At 37.7% G+C, this 24999-nt stretch overlaps 1 protein-coding gene across 2 annotated transcripts; it reads left to right on the top strand.

The window, feature by feature from the left end:
- The first annotated feature begins 58 nt into the window (after positions 1-58).
- On the top strand, positions 59-24003 carry cers3b (ceramide synthase 3b). Of its 2 annotated transcripts, none has more exons than XM_088340279.1 (12): positions 59-1814; positions 1949-2034; positions 13841-14014; positions 17087-17204; positions 18689-18807; positions 18889-18946; positions 19026-19076; positions 20411-20503; positions 20580-20708; positions 20780-20886; positions 22504-22657; positions 22729-24003. In XM_088340279.1, the coding sequence occupies exons 3-12, from the start codon at positions 13842-13844 to the stop codon at positions 22834-22836; spliced, it is 1110 nt and encodes a 369-aa protein (XP_088196405.1). In that variant the 5' UTR covers positions 59-1814; positions 1949-2034; position 13841; the 3' UTR covers positions 22837-24003. The 2 variants fall into 2 exon arrangements, with proteins under 2 accessions (XP_088196405.1, XP_088196404.1); XM_088340278.1 differs by having other exon boundaries at positions 1935-2034.
- The last annotated feature ends 996 nt before the right edge of the window (positions 24004-24999 follow it).

Raw genomic sequence — 24999 nt, 5'->3', positions numbered from 1 at the left:
GCAGTCTATAAACAACATTGTGAACTGGAAGTGAAGCACTTTTACGGGACCATAGCAATATCCTAACATCAACATATGATAGCAATCACGACATGGCCTTACATTACAATGATATTTTGTGGAAGCAGTCTATTCAAAGAGCAAAAAAGCTCACAATACACGGCAAAAAATTAAATCCACCCAATTGGCAGAGACCTTTGCTCATTTTAGGTTTTTTTTTCTTCTTTTAAAATAGATTATCTCTTTTCTCAAAGAAAATGAAAAGAAAAAATGTCTTATTATATATCTTATCCAACAGATGCTAGATTAGATATTTTTTTTTATTTTAAGAAGTATGATCTACCAATTTTACACAACAAATTGCAATTTACAAATCTGCATAAGTTACTTCTGGTAACTTTAAGAATAGATTGTCTCATTTTACTTGAAAATCATTTAAAATCTCTTAAAACTGCAAAAACAATACGGAAAATAAGCAAAAACCTCTTCCAATGGGCTTTGATTTTTTTTTTTTAGTCACGTGTTGTGGACAGGTTATCACATTAAAAAGTAAAAGTATCATGAGATTAAGTTTTAAACAGCTATTGATTGCTTAAGATGTTTTTTTTAAGTTTAGTTTTCCAGGGTGGACAAATATTCCTATGTAAAATTAAACAGCCAGAGTTGTGCAAATTAAATACTAACTGCCCTTTCAACAGATGTGTTGCTTTTAATATCATTGTCAATATGGGTTATTACCATATCGTGATATTGTCAACTCATACAAAAGCTAGTTAGTACTGCTTGTTTGTTACAAATACCAAAAAATAACAACTGTTTAATTTTAAAGAGAGCCAGGAAAAAAAATGACACGGTATATAATTAGAAATGGAGTCATCTGGGGGAAGAGGAAAAGAAAAGACAGAACAGGAGTTAGCATTAGCAACGTTGGCATTATCTATGTTTTTAGCACCATCTTGGCATGGACTCGCTATCCGTGGCACACCACGCTGCTAGCTCGCTCCTTTTAGCATTAGCGACACCCGTCTCCGGTAAATAAATGAATTACCCGAAATTTCAAAGTGTGCCTTATAATCCGGTGCACCTCATTGATCAGAAATAAAACCGTAAATGCTACTTAAATGTGGTAACCATTTATGAATGAATTAATTCATTTTAGTTGTGAATCCAGATTTTATTATATTTATGTTCTATGAAACAAGTTTTTTTTTTATATTGCTGACTGTAAAATGTTGGCAAACCTCGCTCTTCCTTACTACTAGTTTAATTTAATGTGCCTTATGTATAGTCATGGTGCCTTGTTTATGAAAAATCTTTCCGTAAATGGAATATAATTTTGAGGGTGTGCTTTATAATCCGAAAAAGTTTTTTTTCATGTACTGATTAGTATATCCTTATGACAATACCTGCATTATCTCAGTTTGCAGTGGAGATCAGATGTTCTGAAATTAATGTGATTTTTAATCAGGTAAGCATTTTTCTCATTCCAGCTTGCTGCTAGTGGGAGAGTAGTGACTGAACTTTGATACTAACCTCTGTTTATCTGCCCAGTGACTCTCCAAATTGGAAGGTTCCTGTTTCCTCCTCCAAACGACTCCTCCCTCTCCCTTAAAGAATAGCCCCTTTGTTTGTTTTTCTCCTCCAGAATATACTAGGTTATTCTCACAGGTAAGTGAAGCACAAAAAAAAAGATTTGAATTCATGAAATCAAGTTCACCTTGATTTTTTTTTTGGGTGGAAAATCTCGGCCGCAACTCTGTGATCAGCGGGGCAGGCCCAGGAGGGGAGGGCACTCTTCAGAGTTTTCCACCCAGGTAAGCCTTCTGTCTTTTTCCCCTCCCCTTTCTGTCTTTTTTTCTCTCGCTCTCTCAACCACACAACAAACTAATAAAGGGAGTGAGCGAGCCATGAGTAAATATTGGTTTTTCATGAAGGTGTCTTCATCCAGGCTGGCAGTTGGAGAGTATCAGCGTACGTAAGCGGACTACATGACTTTGACGCACTGCTTGTTCAACTGCCCTCAAAAGCCGCAAGGTGAGTGGGACCCCGTGCCTAAATCTAGTTCTCATTTGTTCTCATCCGGCCGACTTCTCCTTTTATTCATTGAAGTCGGCTCCTTCTCCAAAGTCCTCCCCTCTGTCGGAACTCGCCAAGATAAAAAACATGGCCCGCAGCTATTCAAATGCGTGCTGACAAACTGACTTGACAGCTTCTCGTGTAACGACAACACTGCTTGGTGTTTATAACAGCAACATGGTGCGTCCAAATGCTCGTGGAGAGTTTTTTTTTTGGGGGGGGGGGCAAACAAACTGTACATGTTTTTTATCTACATGCGTGAGCAGAGTCCACAAAAGTCAAAGGACTTTACTTCTTTGTAATCGTTTCATCGCTCAATTGCTCTTAACCTCGTTTTGTTTATCGTGACGCCCTTTGGTATCCGACGTCTCGGAGTTGCCCTTTTCTAGAGTAATCACTGTCAAAAGAAACCCTTTAAGTCAAGTCAAGTCATGTTTATTTGTATAGCTCTTAATCACAAAGAGTCTCAATGGGCTGCACAGACCACAGATTATTACTACACCATCCCCTGATCTAAAATGTACATGAGGGCAAGGAAAAACTCAAAAACCTCAACATGAGGACAGTGAAGAAACTTTGGGAAGGGACCGCACATGAGGTAATCCCCCTTCCAGGATGACCAAAGTATGAGCGAATATGGAAATTGGTTGTCAGGGTTTGTACGGGTGCTTGAATTTTAATGTTGCGTTTTTAAGGTCAGGAAAATGGTTGAATTTTCGGTGAAGTGTTTGAAATCGCTTGATATAGTTGCCATTGTTTTTTGTCAGTCTGACTCTGGAGACCACGCATCAAATGAATTTTATTGTTTTTTTATTTTAAAAGCGTGTGAAAATAAAGTTGATAAAGTTGCTCTGGTGGATTGTCATCATGGTGTTGTCATGTGAAGCATCACCCCCCCAACTGGTCGCACCCAAGAGGACAGCTCTATTTAGAAAACCTGCTCTTAGTGCGTCGCTATTTTCAGTGCTCTTTCCGGCTCTCAAACAGCTCCTCAGATTTTTTTGATATTTTTTTTAATATACTGTATCATCAATAATAATGAAACTGTATGCGCCAAATTATTTTGTAATTAGTAATTTCATGTTTTGCAGGGATCCCTGTGTTAGGATTGTATAATTATATTTATCCTACAGTTGACATTTAATATGTTATATGTGTTCTCAGCCATTTTTGAAGAGTTCTCAGCCTGCAAGGCCATGAGTTGTGTTTCGATGTACAGACTGTGTTTTTGTTCTCACATACCAACGGATGTATGTTGACCTGGAATGACCTCTTCATGCCATAACTCAAGATTGTTTTTTACCAAAAAGCGTGAGAAGAAGGAAAAGGAGGCTCTCCCAAAAACAAAAGGAAACCGTCCATCTTCAGCCGGATGACAGGCTTTCCAAAGAAGACTGATTAACTCTACGTAGCAAAAACATAATAAAAAGAAGGAGATTCGGAGATTTCTTCAGAGCCTGGCTGGCGAGCAAGCGAGGCGGAGATTCGTGGCAGCTCGATCTCCGGGGCTCTCAATATGATGATTAATAAAGTAACTAATTATAAAGAACCGATTCTCTTTGTCCTATATTGCAGAGCGTTTTATTAAAAATGTTGGGGACATGAACCTAACATTTAATTGGTCCTTCGAAACCGGATTCCAAGATACCAGATGATTCCAGGACGCGAGAGGAAAATCCAGGAAAGACTGTGGCCACAGCATAAAGACCCTTTTTCCGGGACTGGACCTTCCCTCGCGGGCTGGGATCTGACGGTTGACGGAAAGCCAAGGACTTAGAGAATCGTGAGTAAAATTTATTCGTAACATTGTGTGCATGTAGATAACCGGTAAAAGAAATTGACTCGCGAGCGGGGGGGGGGTAGATTCTTAAGGTTTAAGAATCCTCCGTCGAAAAGATTAAGAATAAAATCTTAACAGAGACAAAGATTAAAGAATCCTCCGTTGAAAACGAAAATTACGGTGGGCAGATTCTTAACAGAAAAACCCTGACAATTCTAGACTCTATCAGGTAAATAGTTTTCAGACAGTTAAAATTCCGCGGGAGGTGTGGACTCCCCTAACCCAGCGCTTTAAAGTTAGTTAAATTTCACAAGGATGTGCGGAGTCCTCTGTCAACTGAAAATAAGTGGAAAGAAAAAAAAAATAAGAACAAGCGATGTAAGAACGTGATCACGATAAAAAACAAGACGTCTGTGTGATTGAGAGAGAGCGAATGAAAATAAAGTTGCCCCTGGGCAATTGTATTTTATAAAAAAATATAAATGAGCTATTTAGATGCGTTAAATCAAAATAATGCCAGAATAATACCGAAAAAGATAAAATATTCCTGTTTTCAGTTCAAAAAATTGGTAAAAAAGGACTGGGAAGAATAGGAAAAATCTAATTGAGTGAATTGAAATACACTAATTTGAGATAAGGGCATTTTTATACAAAAAAATATTGAAAAAATTGTTTATAAATACTTTTTTTTTCTCTTTCAATTAAAATGGAAAAAATGGATTGAGTGAAATTCAAATGAGTAAGATAACTCATAAACAAATAGATGCCATTTTCACATTAAATAGGTGAAGCTAAAATAGTAGATTTAATTGGTTTAAAGAAAAAAAAAAAAAAAAAAAAGAGAGAGAAACATAAAGGGGAAAGTTAATTAAATATTAAGAGAGATAATTTGGTGAAAATTAAGTGAGACTAACCTTAATACAATAGATTGGAAAAAAAACCCTTACTTTTTCAACATTGAATTGTTTTAAATCTAGAGTAAGTAAATGGGTAGAGTGGAGCACATTATAGAGTGCTTTTGAAGATCTTCATTGACTTGAAATGCGTTGTTTAGATGCAAACCATTTGCGATTTATGGCATTACCTTTGTGGAAATACCGTAATGTATCCTAAAAAGGAGGATAACGAATATACAGGGCCATATAGTGAACCGCGTCGATTAAAGGGAGGAAGAGCAGGCACACAGTAATATGCCTCGCTCCACGCCGCCCCCACAATATGCCAAATCATTCACATGCGCTAACACCCCCCAGGCCATTTACCCACTTCCGAGGAGAAGCCGTGAAGAGGGTAGGGTTTTACCGCCCGATTCTCAATGGCTAAAAGGCCAAGTGGACCCCCTTATTGACAGAGTAAAACATAGATATAGATAACGAGAAACTGATTAATCCTGAGTAGGTCAGATCATGGGTCATAGCACGGCCTTGGCAGTGATTAATTAAAAAGGGAGTTATTTTTCTGGGTTGAATAATGGTTTTAAATCTAGAAGGGGGATTCACACGTGACACCGAGCAAGCTGTGAATAATTAAAAAAAAAAAAAAAAAAAAAGAGGTGAATATGAGGACGCAGGAATTAAGTGGACACTAAATTAAGGAGAAGATAAAGTTATAGTGAAACAATATTTACACAGAAATATTTGCATGTAAGATGTTACATACAGTTGAGATTTGTGTAATATGCATTTGGTGAAAAATAGTCAAAACATGTGACAGTAATTTTATAGATAAGCTATAAAAATAAAAGAAAATTATATAAAGGATGAAAATCTATTTGAAGGCAAATGAACATAGACATAACATTGTTTTGCTTTAGAACAAGAAATGAGAGAATTGCAAAGTATTACAATAATAAATTCGACTACAAAAATACTGTAGTGATACAAAAACTACACTATTTTGTTGCCATAATGAGAAATATTATAGACTAAAAAAAAAAAAAAAAAAAATATATATATATATATATATATATATATATATATATATATATATTAGTGAACTATCGTGAAAACACTGCAAAGGAAGGAAACGTTTGATTTTACAGCAAAAGTGTTGCTCTAACGATGTTTTTGAGTTTCAGAATTTTGGTTCTTGTCTCATTTGGACTCAACAATCCGCTGAGGAGAAAATGGAGGAACGGTGAGGAAAAAAAAGTAGCATTACTAACGATGATGAAGATATTTGAATGGGATGAACGATGGTAAGTGAAACACCAATTTTTATGATATTAAAGGAATATGTCAACAATAAAGGCGTTACAGGTGAGAACCAGAAAAGTTTTGTGTTCATATTCGGCCGGTATGAACCATAACTATGATAAGTAGATCTCATCTTGTTGGAATCCATCACAGCGATCATCGAGCAGCGATTGGAGGACACCCTGAACTGGTTGCAAGCCAATTGCAGGGCACACAAAGATAGACAATTCACTAGCTCATTCACACATAGGGACAATTTGGACCAGTCAGTCCACTTGAAATGCATGTTTTTTGAAAGAGGAAAGTAAACCGTAACAATGAGAGCATGCAGGCTGGCTTGGAACACACACACCTGTTCCCAGGTCCTTAGTAATGCCGCACACGTGCTGGCCACTGCGCCACCGTGCTGCACACACATATATAATATATATCTCATCTCAGCAGCTGCACCGCTTATCCTCAGTAGGGTCGCGGGGGTGCTGGAGCCCATCCCAGCAATCATCAGGCAGTGGGCAAGAGACACCCTGATATATATGATTTTTTTTTTTAACTGAACTATCAATAATGATAATATGATAGGAATTTTGAATTCCGTGTACTAGCTTGCTAAAAGATTTATAGATCTTGGCAGAACCCCTGAAATTTAGTGATACAAAGATCGAACTTATAAATCGGTGACAAATATAGTAGATATCTGCGTATTCATTCAGTTTTGATCATCGAATTATTAATTTATTTTCTGCATTTGTTGATGGTAATTGCGAATAACAGGCTTGTCTTTTTCCATTTTTCTACTTACTGTACTTTTCTTTAACATCTTAGTACAACATAATTCGTGATATCAATCATCAAAGCAAATGAGCCGTTTGAAAGCAAGCTCTCTTTGATGAATTGAACAAGGAAAAAAGCCGTTTGTCTAATAAAAAGACTGACCTTCGCTCGACAAGAATTACCAACAACAATGACGTAATCTCGAAGCGACGAGATCTCATTAGCGAAGATCGGCGTGCAGGAAAATAAAAAAAAAACTCGTACAGCAAATTCAAAATAACGACAAAGCTTGTAAGGCGTTAAATCTTTGTTAAAGAGTAAACTAAATGATAATGAAAATTTAAAGGAAAAAAAAAAAAGTTGTGTACCCAGCATAAATGATGCGTCTTGGACAGGTAAGCGGGAAAATGAAAACACTGAGTGTATAATACAAGATAATTATACAGAATAGTATAAAAAGAAAGAATATTTGAGTGAACAACTAATCATTTTTCGTTAAAAATGCGAATAGCAAAGGGTAATAACTTTAAGACGTGTAGTTTTGCTCTTAATAAAGAAAGGACGATTAAAGCAATGAAGCTGACTAAAAATGGTCCATAATTTTAGTGTCAATCTTCTTGTTCGTAAATGAACAAATTCAAAAGAGGCGTAAGACGTAAAAAGATTATTTCCTTAGTTGTTCTCGTATTACAGAAAAGAAAATTCGAGACTAGAAATAATTAATAACGTAGCTGAAGCTATTTCAGTCAATGAATGAAATGATTCTTTTAAACAAAGGAAAAAAAGAAAAGTATTAATAGTCGGACCAGATCATGTTGATCTGTATAGCCTTGATCACAAGGGATCTCGAAGGGCTGCATAGAACATAGACTAATGCGTAGAAGCAAAGATTGTTGCGCGGAATAAAGATTATGAAAATAAAATAAATACACTCAACAAGACATAAGTGACGAGTATGTATTGTTCTATATTGAATCAATAAAAGATTGATTATGGTTACAGAGAGAAGAAAATACAATTAGAGAAGTTATGACATTAAGTTCGATTTGGCATTTTTTGAGAAATTTTTGTTGATCTTTTGAGATTTTTGATGTTTAGTGTGAGGGTTTGGAATTTTGACAAGTTTAGCCCAAAGGACAATTGGGAGGACAATTGATTACACACTGAATTTTTTTAGAATGAGTGTTACGATTGACAAGTGATAAACAAATGTGTAACAAATACTGACTTATGGTTTGGTTAAGTTAATAAGGGAACGGTTTCTATGGAAGAGCATTTTTAGAAGACAATGAGAAACTGATCAATCTTGAAGAGGGCCATAGGAAAAAACGGATTAGTTGATTTTGAGACATATCGGGCTAATTTAAGAATAATTGCATGGGAAATAAATGGATAGAAATTAATTAAACTAAGATAATGTCTACTAGTAGTTAAATTGAGAAAAATTTGAATAATCCGGTTAATTTACTAAAAATCCCAGTACGAAAAGCACATAAATTAACGGGACTCTTAAGTGCCAGTGAATTCCACAAAAAGACTCTTTCCTTTCTTTTTGAAAGTCCATTTACTCTTCAAAGGACATACCACCCTGTCAAAAAGAAATCATGGACAAAAATCATTTGCTGAAAGAGCCAAAGACATCAGTCATCCATTATCTGCGCCGCTTATCAACAGCGAGGCCAAGGGAGTGTTGGAGCACATCCCAGCTGCGCTCATCAACAACGAAATCAAGGGGGTGATGGGGCACATCCCAGCTGCTTTTCAGACAGCTAACAGGAGATTCCTGCAGTCGTTGCCAGTGGAATTGACAGAAAAGTCAATAAAGTCATTTTGTGTTTGACATGGACATTTTGAAAAAGTATTTTTGATGGGCCAAAAGCAACATTCAAATGGTGAATGTAATGTGGAATAAGCAAATCAAAGACTGAAAGATAACAACATTCAAGAATACGTCTGCTTGAAGTTATATAGAGTCTTGTTAATACAAAGTGTAAATGTACTGAGGAAGATTGTTTAATTAATCTTGCAGATTTATAAATGCTGTCTTATTTCACTCGTATTCATAGATAGTGAACTTAGGTTTTAACTCAGGGGGGAAGTTTTGAGACATTCAGTAAAATAAAAGTTAAAACCTAGTTATGTCTGCAATTGATGAAAAATTGTCTTCTGAATAAGCTCTCCATATAACTTTTTTGAGATTCAAATTACGAAATTTGGACGGATAGAAAAAATATTACACAAAAGAAATGTTGTAATATACAAAATTATAATGTTTGTCAAATTGATTTAGAAAAATCAATTAAAATAACCATTCACCATTAGAAAATCGCCCACATTGAGAACATTTTTGGATAGTATTTTTGATTTTTGGCAAAATCATTCACTTTGAGCGTGAATTACCTGCTTTCTTTGCAAAATACTGTTATTTTGAACAAATTTACTTACTGAAAAGATAATATATAGGTTATGATTTTTACAAAAGGCAAAACAAAGAGTGAATCATAACAATAAGAACGATTCTTTTTGCTAAATTGATAATTTAACAATCTATCCTGGTCATCTGCCTCGAGGGGAATGGCCAGCAGCAAGATAACGCATTGAAAACCAAAAGAAAATGCAATTAAAAAGTGCATACAATTTTTTTTTTTTTTCCGAATATGATCAATCTGCAAAAGAGAAAACACTCAATCACTCAAATCAGGGTAAACGATTCTGACAAGGATAATGGTTAAACTGATTCAGTGACTGAATTTAGTGAAAAAGCAAAATTTGAGATTTAGAACTAACAATTTAAAAAATAAATTGTTTATCTTCGAGTTGGAGTTTTGGGATAGAATGCTCAAAATTGATAGGACAACTTATAGTGGGGATTTTGATTTTCACGTATAATAAATATAAAGACAACTTAAGAAAATATACAAATCTATAAATGAATTTATTGTTTTGTTTTTTAATTTGTTTTGAGCCATGAAAGTCTCAACAAGGGGGAAAGAAGGCATAGAATAAACTATTAAAAAAATATATATTTTTAAGTCTGTTCTTTTTTCCCTCTATAGCTTTCCCTGCTGATCAGATGACAAAGTTCTGTCAGTCCAGGGAGCGTCAAACTTAACTTTTCTTCAGCTTTTCTCATCCATACAGGAGATGGTGACCCCTGCTGATCAGATGACGGAGTTCTGTCAGCCCAGGGAGCGTCAAACTTAACTTTTCTTTAGCTTTTCTCATCCATACAGGAGATGGTGACCCCTGCTGAACAGATGACGGACTTCTGTCAGCCCAGGGAGCTTCAAACTTAACTTTTCTTCCCAAGGGCAGCGGTCAGGACTCTGGGGAGGCTGCTATCTCATGGAAGAAGTTAGCTTGCCACATCCGAAAAGAGGTGCAGTCCAATGTGGACAACTGGATGGTGTCACCTCATCTACAAGCAACACATCATCACGCCAGGAGGCGTCGGGGTGCCTAACGGTGGCCATGCTCATGAAAAACGGCATCAAAGCCGCCAATGATGTCCTAATCTATTCTCCCGAAAGAATAGGAAAGCCAGTTAGTTGAACCAGGAGATTGGGTCTTGATAAAAAGCAGAAAGAAGAAAAACTGGCATTCACCTAAGTGGGAAGAGCCCTACCAGGTGTTGTTAACCACAGGCACAGCAGTAAAGATTGCAGAACGAAGCATATGGGTTCATTTGACACATTGGAAGAAAGGAATTAAATACGACTAAAATAACTATTTCTATCTTAGCATACGCCGTAACCGTTCTCATTTGCGTCATTGTAATAGCATTGTGGTACTTGCTGTAGAGCTGTAGTTCCTCAACAAACTTTCAGAGGTAGTCTGGCTACAAAGGGGGCTGTAATTATAGTTTGCAGTCATCTCAAACCAGTGAAGATTGTCCACAACTCTGGAAGTATTAGGAGGAATTGCAGATCTACAGGTAGAATGCTCATTTTAACGCATATACAGCTGTCTTAACCATAAAAATGACATGGTGAAAATTGTAATGACACAAATGTTGATGATGATTGCCTGGCTCTGCATTTTCCTGATTTTTACTCAGATCCTGGTCATTATGACGACAACCTCTAAGTGTAACAACTGTGTTGTATTCATGATTTCTCTGTTGAAAATCGTATTGCGAAATGACAGTTGAATGAAGTATTATATCAACTGTAGGATAAAGAGGAGGGAAATGTTAGGATTGTATAATTATATTTATCCTACAGTTGACATTTAATATGTTATATGTGTTCTCAGCCATTTTTGAAGAGTTCTCAGCCTGCAAGGCCATGAGTTGTGTTTCGATGTACAGACTGTGTTTTTGTTCTCACATACCAACGGATGTATGTTGACCTGGAATGACCTCTTCATGCCATAACTCAAGATTGTTTTTTACCAAAAAGCGTGAGAAGAAGGAAAAGGAGGCTCTCCCAAAAACAAAAGGAAACCGTCCATCTTCAGCCGGATGACAGGCTTTCCAAAGAAGACTGATTAACTCTACGTAGCAAAAACATAATAAAAAGAAGGAGATTCGGAGATTTCTTCAGAGCCTGGCTGGCGAGCAAGCGAGGCGGAGATTCGTGGCAGCTCGATCTCCGGGGCTCTCAATATGATGATTAATAAAGTAACTAATTATAAAGAACCGATTCTCTTTGTCCTATATTGCAGAGCGTTTTATTAAAAATGTTGGGGACATGAACCTAACACCCTGAAAAGCACTTGACGTATAAATTTAAATATTCACTGATCTACAGAAAAAACTGTAAAATACAAAACCATTTAGCTTTTTACACACTGAACAGATTTAAAGTCTAATAACAAGACACAATCTCTGAAAATGCAAAACAATTAAATGTAAATTAACAATATTAATTATTCAGTAATGATGTAATGCAAAACAATTAACTATTTACAATTCTCTTTTCACTAGTTTAGACAAAGATCCTTTGAAAAACACGCAAAAAATATGATTTAAAATAAGTAGAAAAAGAAGCAAAAGATCAGCAGTCGATTGAAAGATTGAACAAACTCTGCTTTGGAGCAATCAATATTGTTAAAATAGTACATATTTGGCATTTATTTCTGTTTTAATACATACAGTACGCCTACTTTATTTTCCTGTCTTTCGAATTGAACTCATCATTACCTTACACCTACAGAGCTCTTTCCGTGTTTGTAAACAAGAGTGATGTAGCCAAGCTGTGCGTTCATTGTTGAAGCAGAATGGCAGAATTCATGTTAGTTTATAGCAGCCCATTGACACGAAAATATTGGACATCATAGATGGAAACAGCTCAAAAATGTGACCTTTATTTTCCCTTAGTTTTTCTACTTCTCTGATTTTGTGTAATGTTTATAATTTAACTAAGTAAATTTATTGGTTTTTTTTGTTATTCTTTATTTGAGTCATTAAAGTCAACAACAACAAAAAGGTCCTTTTGATCCACTGGATTTCTTTCTTTGAAGGTCATAGAAAATTTGAAAAATTGGCCTTGAAAAGTGCTTGAATTTGGCCATAAAAAGGTTTTCGAACCCTGGATTTAGGTACAAAAATCTATATTTTTAAATAACTTCCGATAGATATAGATGAGATTTTCAGCAAAGCTGTCTGGGGTAGAAGACATTAGTTAGGAGGAATGTGGAGGGCGGAATGCTGGAGACTGACGTCATCCGCGTTTTTTCTTTTTTCTTTTTATTTGTTATTGTAGCATGAAAATGGTGATGGATGTTTTGTTTCCATTTCTTACATGCTAGACACAAAATATTAACGGGTTAGTTTAACATACTTGTGTGGTTTTTTTTTTTGAATGTGCCCATAATTGACTGACAACCTGTTTAGGATGGACGGCAATTCCAGTACTTATTTTTATTAGCTGGGTTTGGAACTATCTTGCCATGTTTTGTGAAACTCAGGAAAATGTGTGACTAAATTAACACAAGCGTACAAAGTAACATATTATAACTGCCTGGTAAAGGAAAACTAACTCAATTTTTGTATTTTTGTGTTTTTTGTATTCATTGTAAATATGCTGTTATGTGAGAAACTGCATCTCAATGTTTTATTACATTTTACTTTTTCACATTCATGGGTTTTTAAACAATATTTACATGGTCAAATTTTATAGATACAAAAAATGCTAATACTTTAAACAATGTTTACAGTATTAACATTCAACACATTCAGGAAAGTAAAAAGGGCCCAAACTTTTTTTCTCTTTTATTATTGTTTTATTTTTATATTTTTACATTTTTGCATTTATGGAATATTTGCATTGGGAAAGTGAAATAATATTGACATCAAATGATATTTACTTTGTAAAAATTCCAAGAATGCTAAAAAAATAATAGTTACTTTAAACAATACCTTTATTTAAATTAGAAACATTACACAAAATCAGAGAAGTAGAAATATAAAGGCACCTTCACTGTCGTATTAAATGTCTGTTTTTACTGTTTTGAATTCATGGAATACTAAACATGCTGTTAGGTAAAAGAAACTACTGTTATCCCTCATGTTACTGGGGACCACAACCCCCACGAAATACAAAAATCCATGAAGTAGCGCCCCCTATTTTTAACTTGAGCTCTGCCAGCCACCACTCACAGCAATGGATAACGGCTCGTGTCTGCACGGGTGCTCTAAAATGAATTTAGGTGAAAGTAATGGGGAAAAAGGAGATGGCAACCATGACACGAATTTGCTCTCTCGGTCGCCACTCTCAGCAATCGTCAACTGGGGATAACGGATCGTGGCCAAAACAGTGCAGTACATATTAGCCGGGCCAGAACGGCACGCCTCCTTCTCCCGGTGCCGACTTGCCGCAATACGCCCTGGGGGATAATGGATTTTGGCCGCACGATTGCAGTTCGCTTTGTGGTGGACACAACGGCAAAAAACAGCTTATAGCAAAGATTGTTAATATTTTTTCTCTAAAATCTACTCAAAAATATGAATCCATTGTGCCAACGTGGAGAAGACTGTCGTTGCCTTAGAAAATCATGATGACTGTTTTGGTTTTAGCATGCTGCAGACAGTTAGCGAGTGGCTGTGGTGGGAGCGTTTGTGGCTGCCCGTCAACGTATCGTGGACGGACCTCGAGGACCGCAATGGCCGCATTTATGCAAAGGCTTCCCAGTTATACCACGTGCTTCCCTTCGCCCTCTGCCTCCTTTTCGTCAGGTTCCTCTTTGAGAGGTGAGCAAAGAATAATATTGTTACGGGGCAGAATTTGTAGTAATTAGCCTATACATTCTGTTCATGAGCATTAAAAACCCAACTTCTAATCACTTGTGTTATTGGATTCGGTAGCCAAAATAATGCCAAAATCCCAATGCTAATCAGAATTAAAATGGTCTGTATTGTCATTGAAAATATCGTAGTGAACAATGTGGCACGTGGCACTCCCGGAATAACAGGAAATAGAAAGACTTTAAACAGGGTTCGTGCGGGTGCTTGAAATCTTTGAAAATGCTTGATCTTCTCTAGATCAGAGAAAATGCTTGAATTTTGGGAGAAGTGCTTGTAAATGTTTGAAATTGTTACCATGTTTCTTGACAACTCTGCTTAAAAATACACCAACACTGCTCTCTGGTGGCTTCGCTTTGCCACTGCAGCTTGCATTAATTTCAAGGTCAGGAAAATGCTTGAGTTTTTGTTGAATTGCTTGAAAATGTGTGAAATTGTTGCCATTTCCATGTTTCTTGGAAGTCTGACTCAGTAAAGGAAGTAGGGTTGAATAGATCACAATGATTTAGCACTAGTGAGCTTTTATACGGTAATTTAGTCATTAAAGTAATTAAAATTAAAAAAAAAGTTTTGGGGATCGGTGCTGGATTTCTACCTGAAGACATACTGGAGAATTAGCCCTGAAAGTGCTTGATTTTGGCCATGAAAAAGGTGTACGAACCCTGTTTAAAGACATAAAATAATAGAAAAAATAATATTTAAGTGTTAGTGTAGCTAGGCTACAATTTTTAAAACATCAGAGCTCAAATTGTGAAGCAACACAAGTAGACTAAATATGGGATCAAGTGCTAAAATTTCACAATCTGTCCAATAGCACTCATGTGTGAGTGTTACAAAAAACTAGATAGGAGGTGAAGATGACGATTTCAAAGATGGCTGGATCTGATACGTAGTGAGTCAGGCCAAAATAACCGAGTCAAGATGGGTTGTCTGTCAAGAACCAGAACAGGAGGAGGACCCAAATGCGTGATGTTTCTCACACAAGCTTTATTTTATGGGAAATGGGGCAGTCATGCACGTTAACCCAAAATGCAGTGATTCGGCGATCGTTGGGCGGAAGACTTAATGGAACGACAGGAAGCCAGAGGCCGACGAGATCGATACCAATTGCACGAGCAGATATCGGACAGATGGGGTCGATACTGGACAGGACCGGACAGACAGGATTGATATCAGGCACTGGAGACTGGAGTCCGATAACAAGCTGGACGAGATAGACGGAAACAATACCAGACACTGGAGATCGAAATTAAACAGAACAAACTAAACGGGAACGCTACCAGACACTGGAAATCGATATCAAACAGAACAAAATAGCTGGGAAGCATACTGGAGACCGATATTAAACAGGAACGATACTGGACAGGAAACACAAGCAGGAAACTGGAAAGAGTCAAAACACACGTCTTGCGGGTGCAGAGGTTCGTTGACGGACTGAGCAAGGGTGAGTGAGAGCACTGAGCTTAAATAGGCGGGAAGCCAATCAGTCAACGAGCTGCAGCTGGCGCCAAACGGGCGGGGCCAATTGGGCGCCATTGGCAACCGTGACATTGTCTTTATAGGAAAAAAACACCAGATTCGTTCCAGAAACCAAAAGAGTGAGACACATCCTCAAAATCACATTTTTTGAGTTGTTTTTAGACTTTCATGCCGACATATGCAATTTATTTTTCGTGTCCGAAGCCTTCATGTTTAATTTTTGCTGAACAAAAAAAATAATCTGATCCACAAAGGATCGATCCGTCCCGATATCGGTATTGGATAGGGATAAGTGGTATCGGGTTATCCCAACTCTATTTTATGATGCAATGGTTCGTTTAACAAGTCTGAGAAAATACTACCGAGATATCAAAATTGAATTGCTAGATTATTTGTTTAACTAATAATCGGTTCATACCTTGTAGAGCGGGGGTCTCGAACCTTTTTCAAGCTGAGAGCAACGTTGTTTATACGCATGACTAAAATAACAACCTATTAAGTTATTGCTATATTGTTACTATGTTATTACCGGGTTAATTATTGGAAGCAGGGTTAAATAAACTCTGTAAACCCCCAAAAAACATTTTACTAGAAAATCACAATGACCCATAATCGGTCAAAATTTTGAGAACAGGTTCGCGGGCAGCTCAGCCCACTTTGGGAGACCCCTGCCCAAGAGTATTTTTTTACGCCAAGACCTTGAAATAAGTGGTATTGACCCTTCTCTCTTTAAGTTGGTTCAACGAGTATAATAAATATAACCAGTATATCAAAAACAAATTGTTGAATTATGGACTAATTAAATGATTAATAATCAGATTAGTAACGTATGGAGTAGAAATACTCCAAAATCTTGGAAAAAGTAGTAATGACCTCACTCTCTTTGATATTAAGTGTAAAAAATAATGTTAACAACTAACTAATTAATCGCATGAGTTTTTTGTTGAGTCTAAAAAAATGTGCTGTTGGTTGCCATTGTTGTATTTGGCACTCACATAAGATGCACCCTGTAAGGTTTTATGTACACTCCTTGTGTCAATACTTCCCTCCCCCTTCGTGCTTAACACTTCAACGTTTAATGGCGTACTTTTTTACCAGGGTGTTATCTACTTCCAAGTCCAAATGAAATGAAATGATCTGCATTTCTATAGCGCTTTTCAAGTCAATGACTTCCCAAAGCGCTTTACAATGTGCTCCACATTTCCCAATAGCGGCCTTGCAGCCATGTAAGGCGCTAACCTGCTTATTGGGGGTATTAAGGGTTCAGTGTCTTACCCAAGGACACTTCGACATGTAACACGGACAAGCCGGGATTCGAACTGGGATCCCTTGATCCCAAGACGAGCGCTCTACCTCCTGAGCTACTGCCGCCCCAAACACATAGAAAATTTAATACTTCAATATTATAATTATTATATTATTATAATATGTTAAAATACAGTAAATGTTTAATCGCCAGCTAATTAATTATTTAACAAATGAATCACATTACTACACAAGTCCTGATCCATACTTCAATTAAATGTAACGTTTGGTTTTCAGGTTCGTTGCAGCACCGCTAGCCGACGTTTGCGGTGTCAAAGACCGATTACGTCGCACGGCGGAGCAAAATCCCGTCTTGGAAAACTTCTTCTGCACGCGGGCAAACGTTCCATCACAGGTACAGTCGCGCGGCTCGAAGATTCGGGGTTCGTACGGGTGCTTGAAATCCTTGAAAATGTTAACGATTTATTGTTGTGCTTTGAAGGTCTGGAAAATGCTTGGATTTTGTGTAAGGAGCATGAAAATGTGTGAAATTGTCGTAATTGCCCTGTTTCTGACTCTTATGAGCCACGCATTAAGTGAAAAAAAACAAAAAAGTGTGAAAATGACGCTGACGTGCCTGCTCTTGTGACTTGTCATTATGGCGTTGTCATGCGAAGCGTCACTTCCCCCTACTGGTTACACCCAAGACGACAGCTCTATAGAGAAAACCTGCTCTTTTAGGCCGGCTACCTGTGAAGAGCGTACTCTTTCGGCTTCCCAGATTATTATTTTTTTTAAATGATATATTATCAATCATAATAGGCACCAAATAATTTTGCAATTTCATATGTTTTGCGGCGGATCCCTGCAAAACGCATGAAATTTAAATCTAATAAAAATGTAATTAAAATATTCGCAGGTATACAAAAAATAATTTGTAAAATAAAAAAACTATTTTAGCTTTTTACACACAGAACAGATTAAAGTCGAACAACACAAAATCCCTGAAAATGCAAAATAATAAAATGAAAAATAAAAATCTGAATTCTTCATTGCCATAAAAAATGCAAAAAAGAGGCTATCTACATTTCAAATTTGACCAATTTAGACACGCTTTTGCGTGTCTAAGTTGGTCAAATATGAATTAAAATAGGTTGTCTACATTTAAATGGTCTGCATTTATAAAGCGCTTTTCAAGTCAATGAAGACCTCCCAAAGCGCTTTACAATTTGCTTTACATTTTTCCTTTTAGACACTAAATAACCAATGGCAGCCCCTGCCATGCAATGCAACTACCTGCTATCGGGGGCATCAGGGATTCAGTGTCTTGCCCAAGGACACTTCGACATATAACTCAGAGGGGCTGGGAATCGAACCTGTGACCTCTTGATCCCAAGACTAGCGCTTTACCTCCTGAGCCAATGCTGCAAAATTATCGGTAGTCTCAAAGATTGAACACATTCAATATCATTAAAATGAGTCCAAATTTGTCTCATTTTTCTACTTTATATACAAACAGTACTTTCTTCTTTTAGTCTTCTGTATTGAACTCCACCCATAGACACCTATAGAGCCATACTCGTGTTTGTAAACAAGTGTGACGTAGCCAAGCAGCGCATGGATTGTCGAGGCAGAATGGCAGAATTCATATCAGTTTAGAGCAGCCCATCAACACAATAGAAACAGCTCAAAATAGCACAAAATATGTGCTAGGAGCAGGATAGCCACTCTCTTAGTCATCAAAGTCAACCAAAAATAAAACTTTATTTGAAGTTACTGGAAAATGTGTACAATTAGCCTTGAAAGTGCTTAAAAAGTTCTCGCATTGCAAATAAAAAGGATATATGAGCGCTTAAGATCCCGATGGCCTCTTAAACCGACAGTGAGTGCTTTTACCAGGCAGACGTGAGGGCTTTGTGTAAAAAGACGAGCTGGACCGAGCGAAGGATTCAAATCTGGTTCAGGAGGAGGAGAAACCAACAACGTCCGGGTCTTCGCAAGCGATTCTGTGAGGCCAGGTGAGTTTGTGAACATGCGCGGATTCTCTCACCAAAAGAATCGAATTCATTTGACGTATCCTTGTTTTCACATCTCAACAGCTGGAGATGCGTCTTCTATTTTTTTGCATTTGTGGGCGGCATCGTTGCCCTTCACGACGTAAGCCGTTTCGTTATTGTTTTCGCACCGCTAACCTCCATTTATCACGTGTCTGATTGTTTTACGTTCTTGTTTTTAGAAAGCCTGGTTTTACAGTATCAAAGATGTTTGGACTGGCTTCCCCAAACAGGTAAGAGAGTTGACTGAGATCATTTAAACTCATTTACTGCCGCAGACGGCTATATTCGTTCAATACAGTTGAACCCCCAGGATACGGTAACACCACCTTCCGACATGTCCGTACATTCATAGGGTTACATTTCTAGGATGCCAGTCTGCTATTTTGCATATAAAATGCCGGTCTGCGATTGGGTTCAGTCATTGCAACATGAAAATCCCAATATGGTATTGACCGAACTACCTCCCACAATGCCGTTCTTTTGATTCAGTTCAGTATCTCCTGTGAGTCAGTGATACAATATTGTATTTTTTGTATGTATTTATTAGTTCCCAAAACATGCAGTGATGCTAAAGGGAGAATCAAAAAGCGGGGAAACAAAGCTTACAATTATCAGGGAATACAAAGAAGGCACACCTTTGTTAACCTTGCTAAATTGCATGACCATAGCCAATCAACAATCTGGACAACTATTAAAATAAGAAGGAAATTAAAGCAAGGAAATCTTCTAAATGAATCATAATAATGTAAGTTTTAAAATCAATTGCATCAGCTGCATCCACCCGCATCCACAGCTCGAGTCACATCTCAAATAGAGGTGAATAAAATGTTGTTTTTCCTTTCCGAATATATTAAATTTTAAGGTTTTTAAATCATACGTGTATATTACACAGAAGGAGTACTTACTATATAATCTTTTGTTTTTTTCTAGGGCATCTGCTGGTTTGGAACATATTACTGTAACTAAATATCATAGATTTATATCTGCCGCTATACAGCAATTCAGAGCTACACTTTTCCTGCAGGTCTCCGGAATAATTGTATATTTTATTAGTGGAAAATTTGCTGGAGATAAGGTTCGAACGGGTGCTAGAAATCCCTGAAAATGCTTGTTAACATTGTCTTCTCAAGATCAAGAAAATGCTTGAATTTTGGGTGAAGTGCTTGAAAATGCGTGAAATTGTTGCCATTGCCATGTTTCTTGGCCGTCGGACTCTATAGACATCACCAGAAATGAAGAAAAAACGTTTAAAGAGTGTCTGAAAATGATGCCAACACGCCTGCTCTGGTGGCTTGTCATTATGTTGTCATGTAGTGCATCACCGCCCCCTAATGGTCGCACTCAAAACGTCACCTCAATGAGGAGAAAAATTAGCAATAATAACAAGACATGCACCAAATAATTTGGAAATAATTTCATCCCTAAAAAAGGTGTCTTTGATTAGCACTGGATTGCTTCCCTTAAAGGAAAAACTGTCCTTGAACGTGCTTGGAAAAGTGCTTGAATTTGGCCATGGAAAAGGGGTACCAACCCTGTTTAAAATAATGTCCTGTTCTGTGTCCAGTCCCTGCTACCGTCCCAGTACTGGTACTATTTCCTGGAGATGGGATTCTATCTCTCATTGCTGCTCAGCCTCACATTTGATGTGAAGAGGAAGGCAAGTGTGGACACTTGAACGCACCGTCTCGTACGGGAAAAAACGTCGCCGGGGTAAAACCACAACTCCTTTGCAGGACTTTAAAGAGCAAGTTATCCACCACATTGCTACACTAACGCTATTAGCGTTCTCCTGGATTTCCAATTACATCCGCATCGGCACCATCGTCATGGCGCTTCACGACTCGTCCGACATCCTCCTCGAGGTCATTTGTTCTTTTGTGGATTTCTTTCAAGTGAAGAAGTCGGCCTTAAAAGGTTTCCATTTTTGTTACAGGGTGCAAAGGTGTTCAACTATGCTAAGTGGCATAAAACAGCCAACACCATTTTTGTAGTTTTTACCATCCTTTTCATGCTGACAAGACTTGTGTTTTTCCCTTTCTGGTGAGTATTCTACATGGAAATCTGTCATAGTGTAGAATCTACGGCCATAAGAGTCACATTTTCTTCTGGCAATTAAATGTCTACCAACACATAAATACCAACATTGATACTAATGAAGTCAAAACGACTGAGTAAAGAACAATACAATTTAGAGGTTGGTCAAGTAATCTGTTGATCAAACTAATCTCTTGTTGGTAAAATCAAAACATTTAAAATAGATCTGATAATTGATTGCTGTAATTACCGGGTTAAGAGCGCATCCCTGCTACATAATGTTGAAACAAACTATATGAACACAGCTTGAAAGAAATAAGACACAATGTAAGGCGGAGTATCAACTGCTTCTAACTAAACAAAACATGAAAGTTGAGAAGGCAGGGAACAAACTCGTGTGTCGATAGCACAAATACATAATGTTTTAGCACCATCTAGCTAAAACAGTACAAAACATTGACCACATAATGTTCAAACACCATCTACCTATAAGAGAACAAAACATCAACTGCATAATGTTCAAACACCAGCTACCTACAACAGAACAAAACATCAATTACATAATGTTGAAACACCAGCTACCTTATAACAGAACAAAACATCAACCACATGTTCCAAAACCATCTACATATAACACAACAAAACATCAACTACATAATGTTCAAACACCAGCTACCTATAACAGAACAAAACATCAACTACATAATGTTCAAACACTGTCTAGCTAAAAAAAGTACAAAATATCTGCTCCATAATGTTGAAACACCATCTAGCTATAACGGGACAAATCCAACTACATGATGTAAACACCATCTACCGATAACGGAACAAAACAACTGCATAATGTTTTAAAATAATTTAGCTATAACATTACAAAACATGAAAGAGGAAGACAGAAGTAACATTTCTGCGTGGGGGCAGAACAAAGGAGGTGAAAGGACGACAAGACCATGAAATGTAATGCAGGCACACAAACTTGCTAGAACTTCACAAAACATGAGAGACAATGCAGGATATGACAGGACACTTACTAGCTCTAACCGAACAAAACTTGAAAGGCAGACAACAGAGGACATAATAATAATAATAATAATAATTTCCTTTGTATTGTCATTCTTTGTAACAATGTACACAGAACGAAATGTCGATACACCTGACCCGTTGTAGCGAGCCGATGCAGCCGCAGCCAACAGAGGGCGCCGCCATTTTACCAATGTTATAAGTCTTAGGTATGACTCGGCCGAGGCGCGAACCAGCGACCTCCCAGTCTCAAAGCGGGCGCCCTACCATCTAGGCTACATATACCTACGTGTTGATATAAGATTAACAGGAATTTTAGAGCATGGAGACCATAAGATACTCAATATACCAGACAAAAGGCATGACGGCGAGGACCGATTACTAAACATACAAGGTTTGTACAGGTGCTTGAAATCCTTGAAAATACTTGAATTTTAATGTTGTATATTCAAAGATTGAAAAGTACTTTAAGTTGGGGTGAAGTGCTTGTAAATGCTTGGAATTGTTGCCATGTATATCAACAATTCATCTTCAAAATCCTTAATTCCTAAAACCACAACTATCGGATTCTTCAACAACTTAGCAAATGGCGGTTCTCCTTAGGGTGATCCACTGCACCTGGGTGTACCCCCTGGATCATTACCCCGCCTTCTTCGGCTACTATTTCTTCAACGCGATGCTGCTGGTGCTCCTGCTCCTGCACGTGTACTGGGCCCTGCTCATCTCCAAAATGCTCTTCAAGTGTCTCTTCAGCAAGGTGCCTTCACCGCAGTCGGCCTTTCCCGTCCCGCCGCCTAATGGCCTCACCATGGATGCGTTTCTTTGCAGCTCGAAGGCGATGACAGGAGCGACGAAGAGGAATACGACAGCGAAGACGAGAGAAAGGGCAAACGTGCTCACGAGAACGGCAACGGGCTCCGGGCCAACGGCCACTGACAGCGTGACAAATCGGACATGGACGATTTCGGAGCGATCCACTTGTTTGAAGTCATGTCGCGATGATTTATGTGTCAACTTCAGGGCAACCGCTGAGATTGTAAGCTATAATGCAATTCTGCCCTCTGGCGGCCAGGAAGAAAAATAGCTGCTTTGTGTTGAATTTTGTGGATGGACATAGAAGCCTTGGATACAACATGCATCCGTTCTGAGTTGGGTATCACAAAATGAAATCACCGGATTGGGAGGAATGGGCAACTTTGCTGATTAGTGAACCCCAATACAAGCATTAAAATAAAAAAATACTATACGGTAGACACTACTTATGTGAAAATTGCATCTAAATGATTAAATAGCATTAGAAGTAAACATACATTTCAAGGTAGAGGGTATTCTACGTATTTACCTTAGGCTGGTACAATGGAGTTAGTGGGTGGCTGCAAAGGGGGAAGAGAGAGCACATTAAAGTTCATACTGATTTAAAACCTTCCACTTGCATGGATTGTCATGCTCTAAGAAGATTTCCTCGATTTAATCACCTCCTTGGTTACTGCTATGTAATTTAACAAGGATAGCAATTTGTGTGCCTTTCTTAATGTTTCTTGATAATCAAAAACATAATTTCGATGGTTATCATGTTTTTGCTTCTCCCTTTAGCATCATTGCAGGTCTTGCGACTTATAGCCCATACAGTACAGACTCTCGACTCTCAATGTCATTTGCAAAGCAAAGACGATTCTGAACTGAATAAAGAGAAATGCATTGTGGGAGGTAGTTCAGCCAATAGCATACTAGCATTATCATGATGCTGTGACACAAACAAATAGTTGTTGACCAATAGCAGACGTGTACTTAGGGATGTAACTTCATGGGCACGCCAAATAATTTGTATCCTATGCCGTATAAAAACCTCTTATTCCACACCGCAAAGTGAAAATGTTCCAAGACAGGGTAGCCATATCCCAGGGCTCTACTGTATTCAACTTTCATTTGCTTAGGACTTCAAATGTGGAAACAAAAAACTAGTGAATGCTTTCAAGACGCAAAAGTGTGACGTGAAAAGATTATTCTTTAAGAAAGAAAAAAAAAACTGTGAAGGACAAGTCATGAATGACCTGATATGAAACTTGATATCAGCGAAGCTTATATAAAACACTCTTCAACATATTTTCTTTTTCTGGCTTTTAGCACACAAGTGCTACCGGCTTGATATGTATTCCTGAAATAACAACTTATGTTATGACCAAGCTACTCAGTAGAAGTAGGGTTAAAATAAGCTCAATTAACCACTATAATGTGCGTTTCATAGAAAATCACAATGACCTATAACTAGTAAACTATTTTCAAAATTTGACCGTGGCTTCCTAAGCTCTTCTCAAAACACCAGTGTGTAATAGTTGACCACTAGATGGCACTGTATTGTCTAATGCAAATGAAAACCTGTGCCAGAGCGGATTGTACAGAAAGATGCCAGACAAACATGGTGGCGACTTCTAGGTAGGTATTCCACCAGGGGCGTTACCTGGGTTGGGTAGTGCCCACCCACGGACACAGTCTGCCCAAACTAAGAAAATTGGATTTAGTAAAGGGGGCAAATCATATGATGTGTATGTTAGCGGACACTAGTGTGAACTCCCCCGCATTCTACAGCATGTTGCCACGCGTGTTATTGCGCATTTTGGAATAACATAAATGTTGATGGTTTTGCTAGCTGAATCAATAGATATACAAAATCATCTATCGTTATTAGCCTCTGACCATTCAATTGACACCATTCTCAGCCAATAGCAGGCTTTTTTGCGTGGTCCACATCCTGCATTAGCCTATACGGGCCTGTTTGATAAAAGGGAGATCACCACCTGTAGTTTTGAATACCTTCAGTAAATAGTACCAAAATCTAATAAAGATTGACACATTGGTTGCCCAATGAAAATCCAAACATGCCATTTTCTGGGGGTGTATTCAACTGACATCCAAAAATAACATAGGCATGATTTTTTTTTTAACACACCATTATTACGTGCAATATGACTTCTGGAAAGAGAAGTCAAACATTTACAACTCTTTCACAATGTCTCAAACGGTTGGCCAAAGTAATAAACACATTTGCGAAGGTTTTAGTGTTCTAAACTGGTCGTCTCCAAATGGACACTTTTGGAAACT

Source organism: Urocampus carinirostris, chromosome 7 (assembly GCF_059441175.1).
Source record: "Urocampus carinirostris isolate Australia breed hairy pipefish chromosome 7, RoL_Ucar_1.0, whole genome shotgun sequence".
Lineage (NCBI taxonomy): Eukaryota > Metazoa > Chordata > Actinopteri > Syngnathiformes > Syngnathidae > Urocampus > Urocampus carinirostris.
The sequence above is the reverse complement of the archived record's forward strand: the minus strand, read 5'-3'. Positions and strand labels throughout refer to the sequence as shown.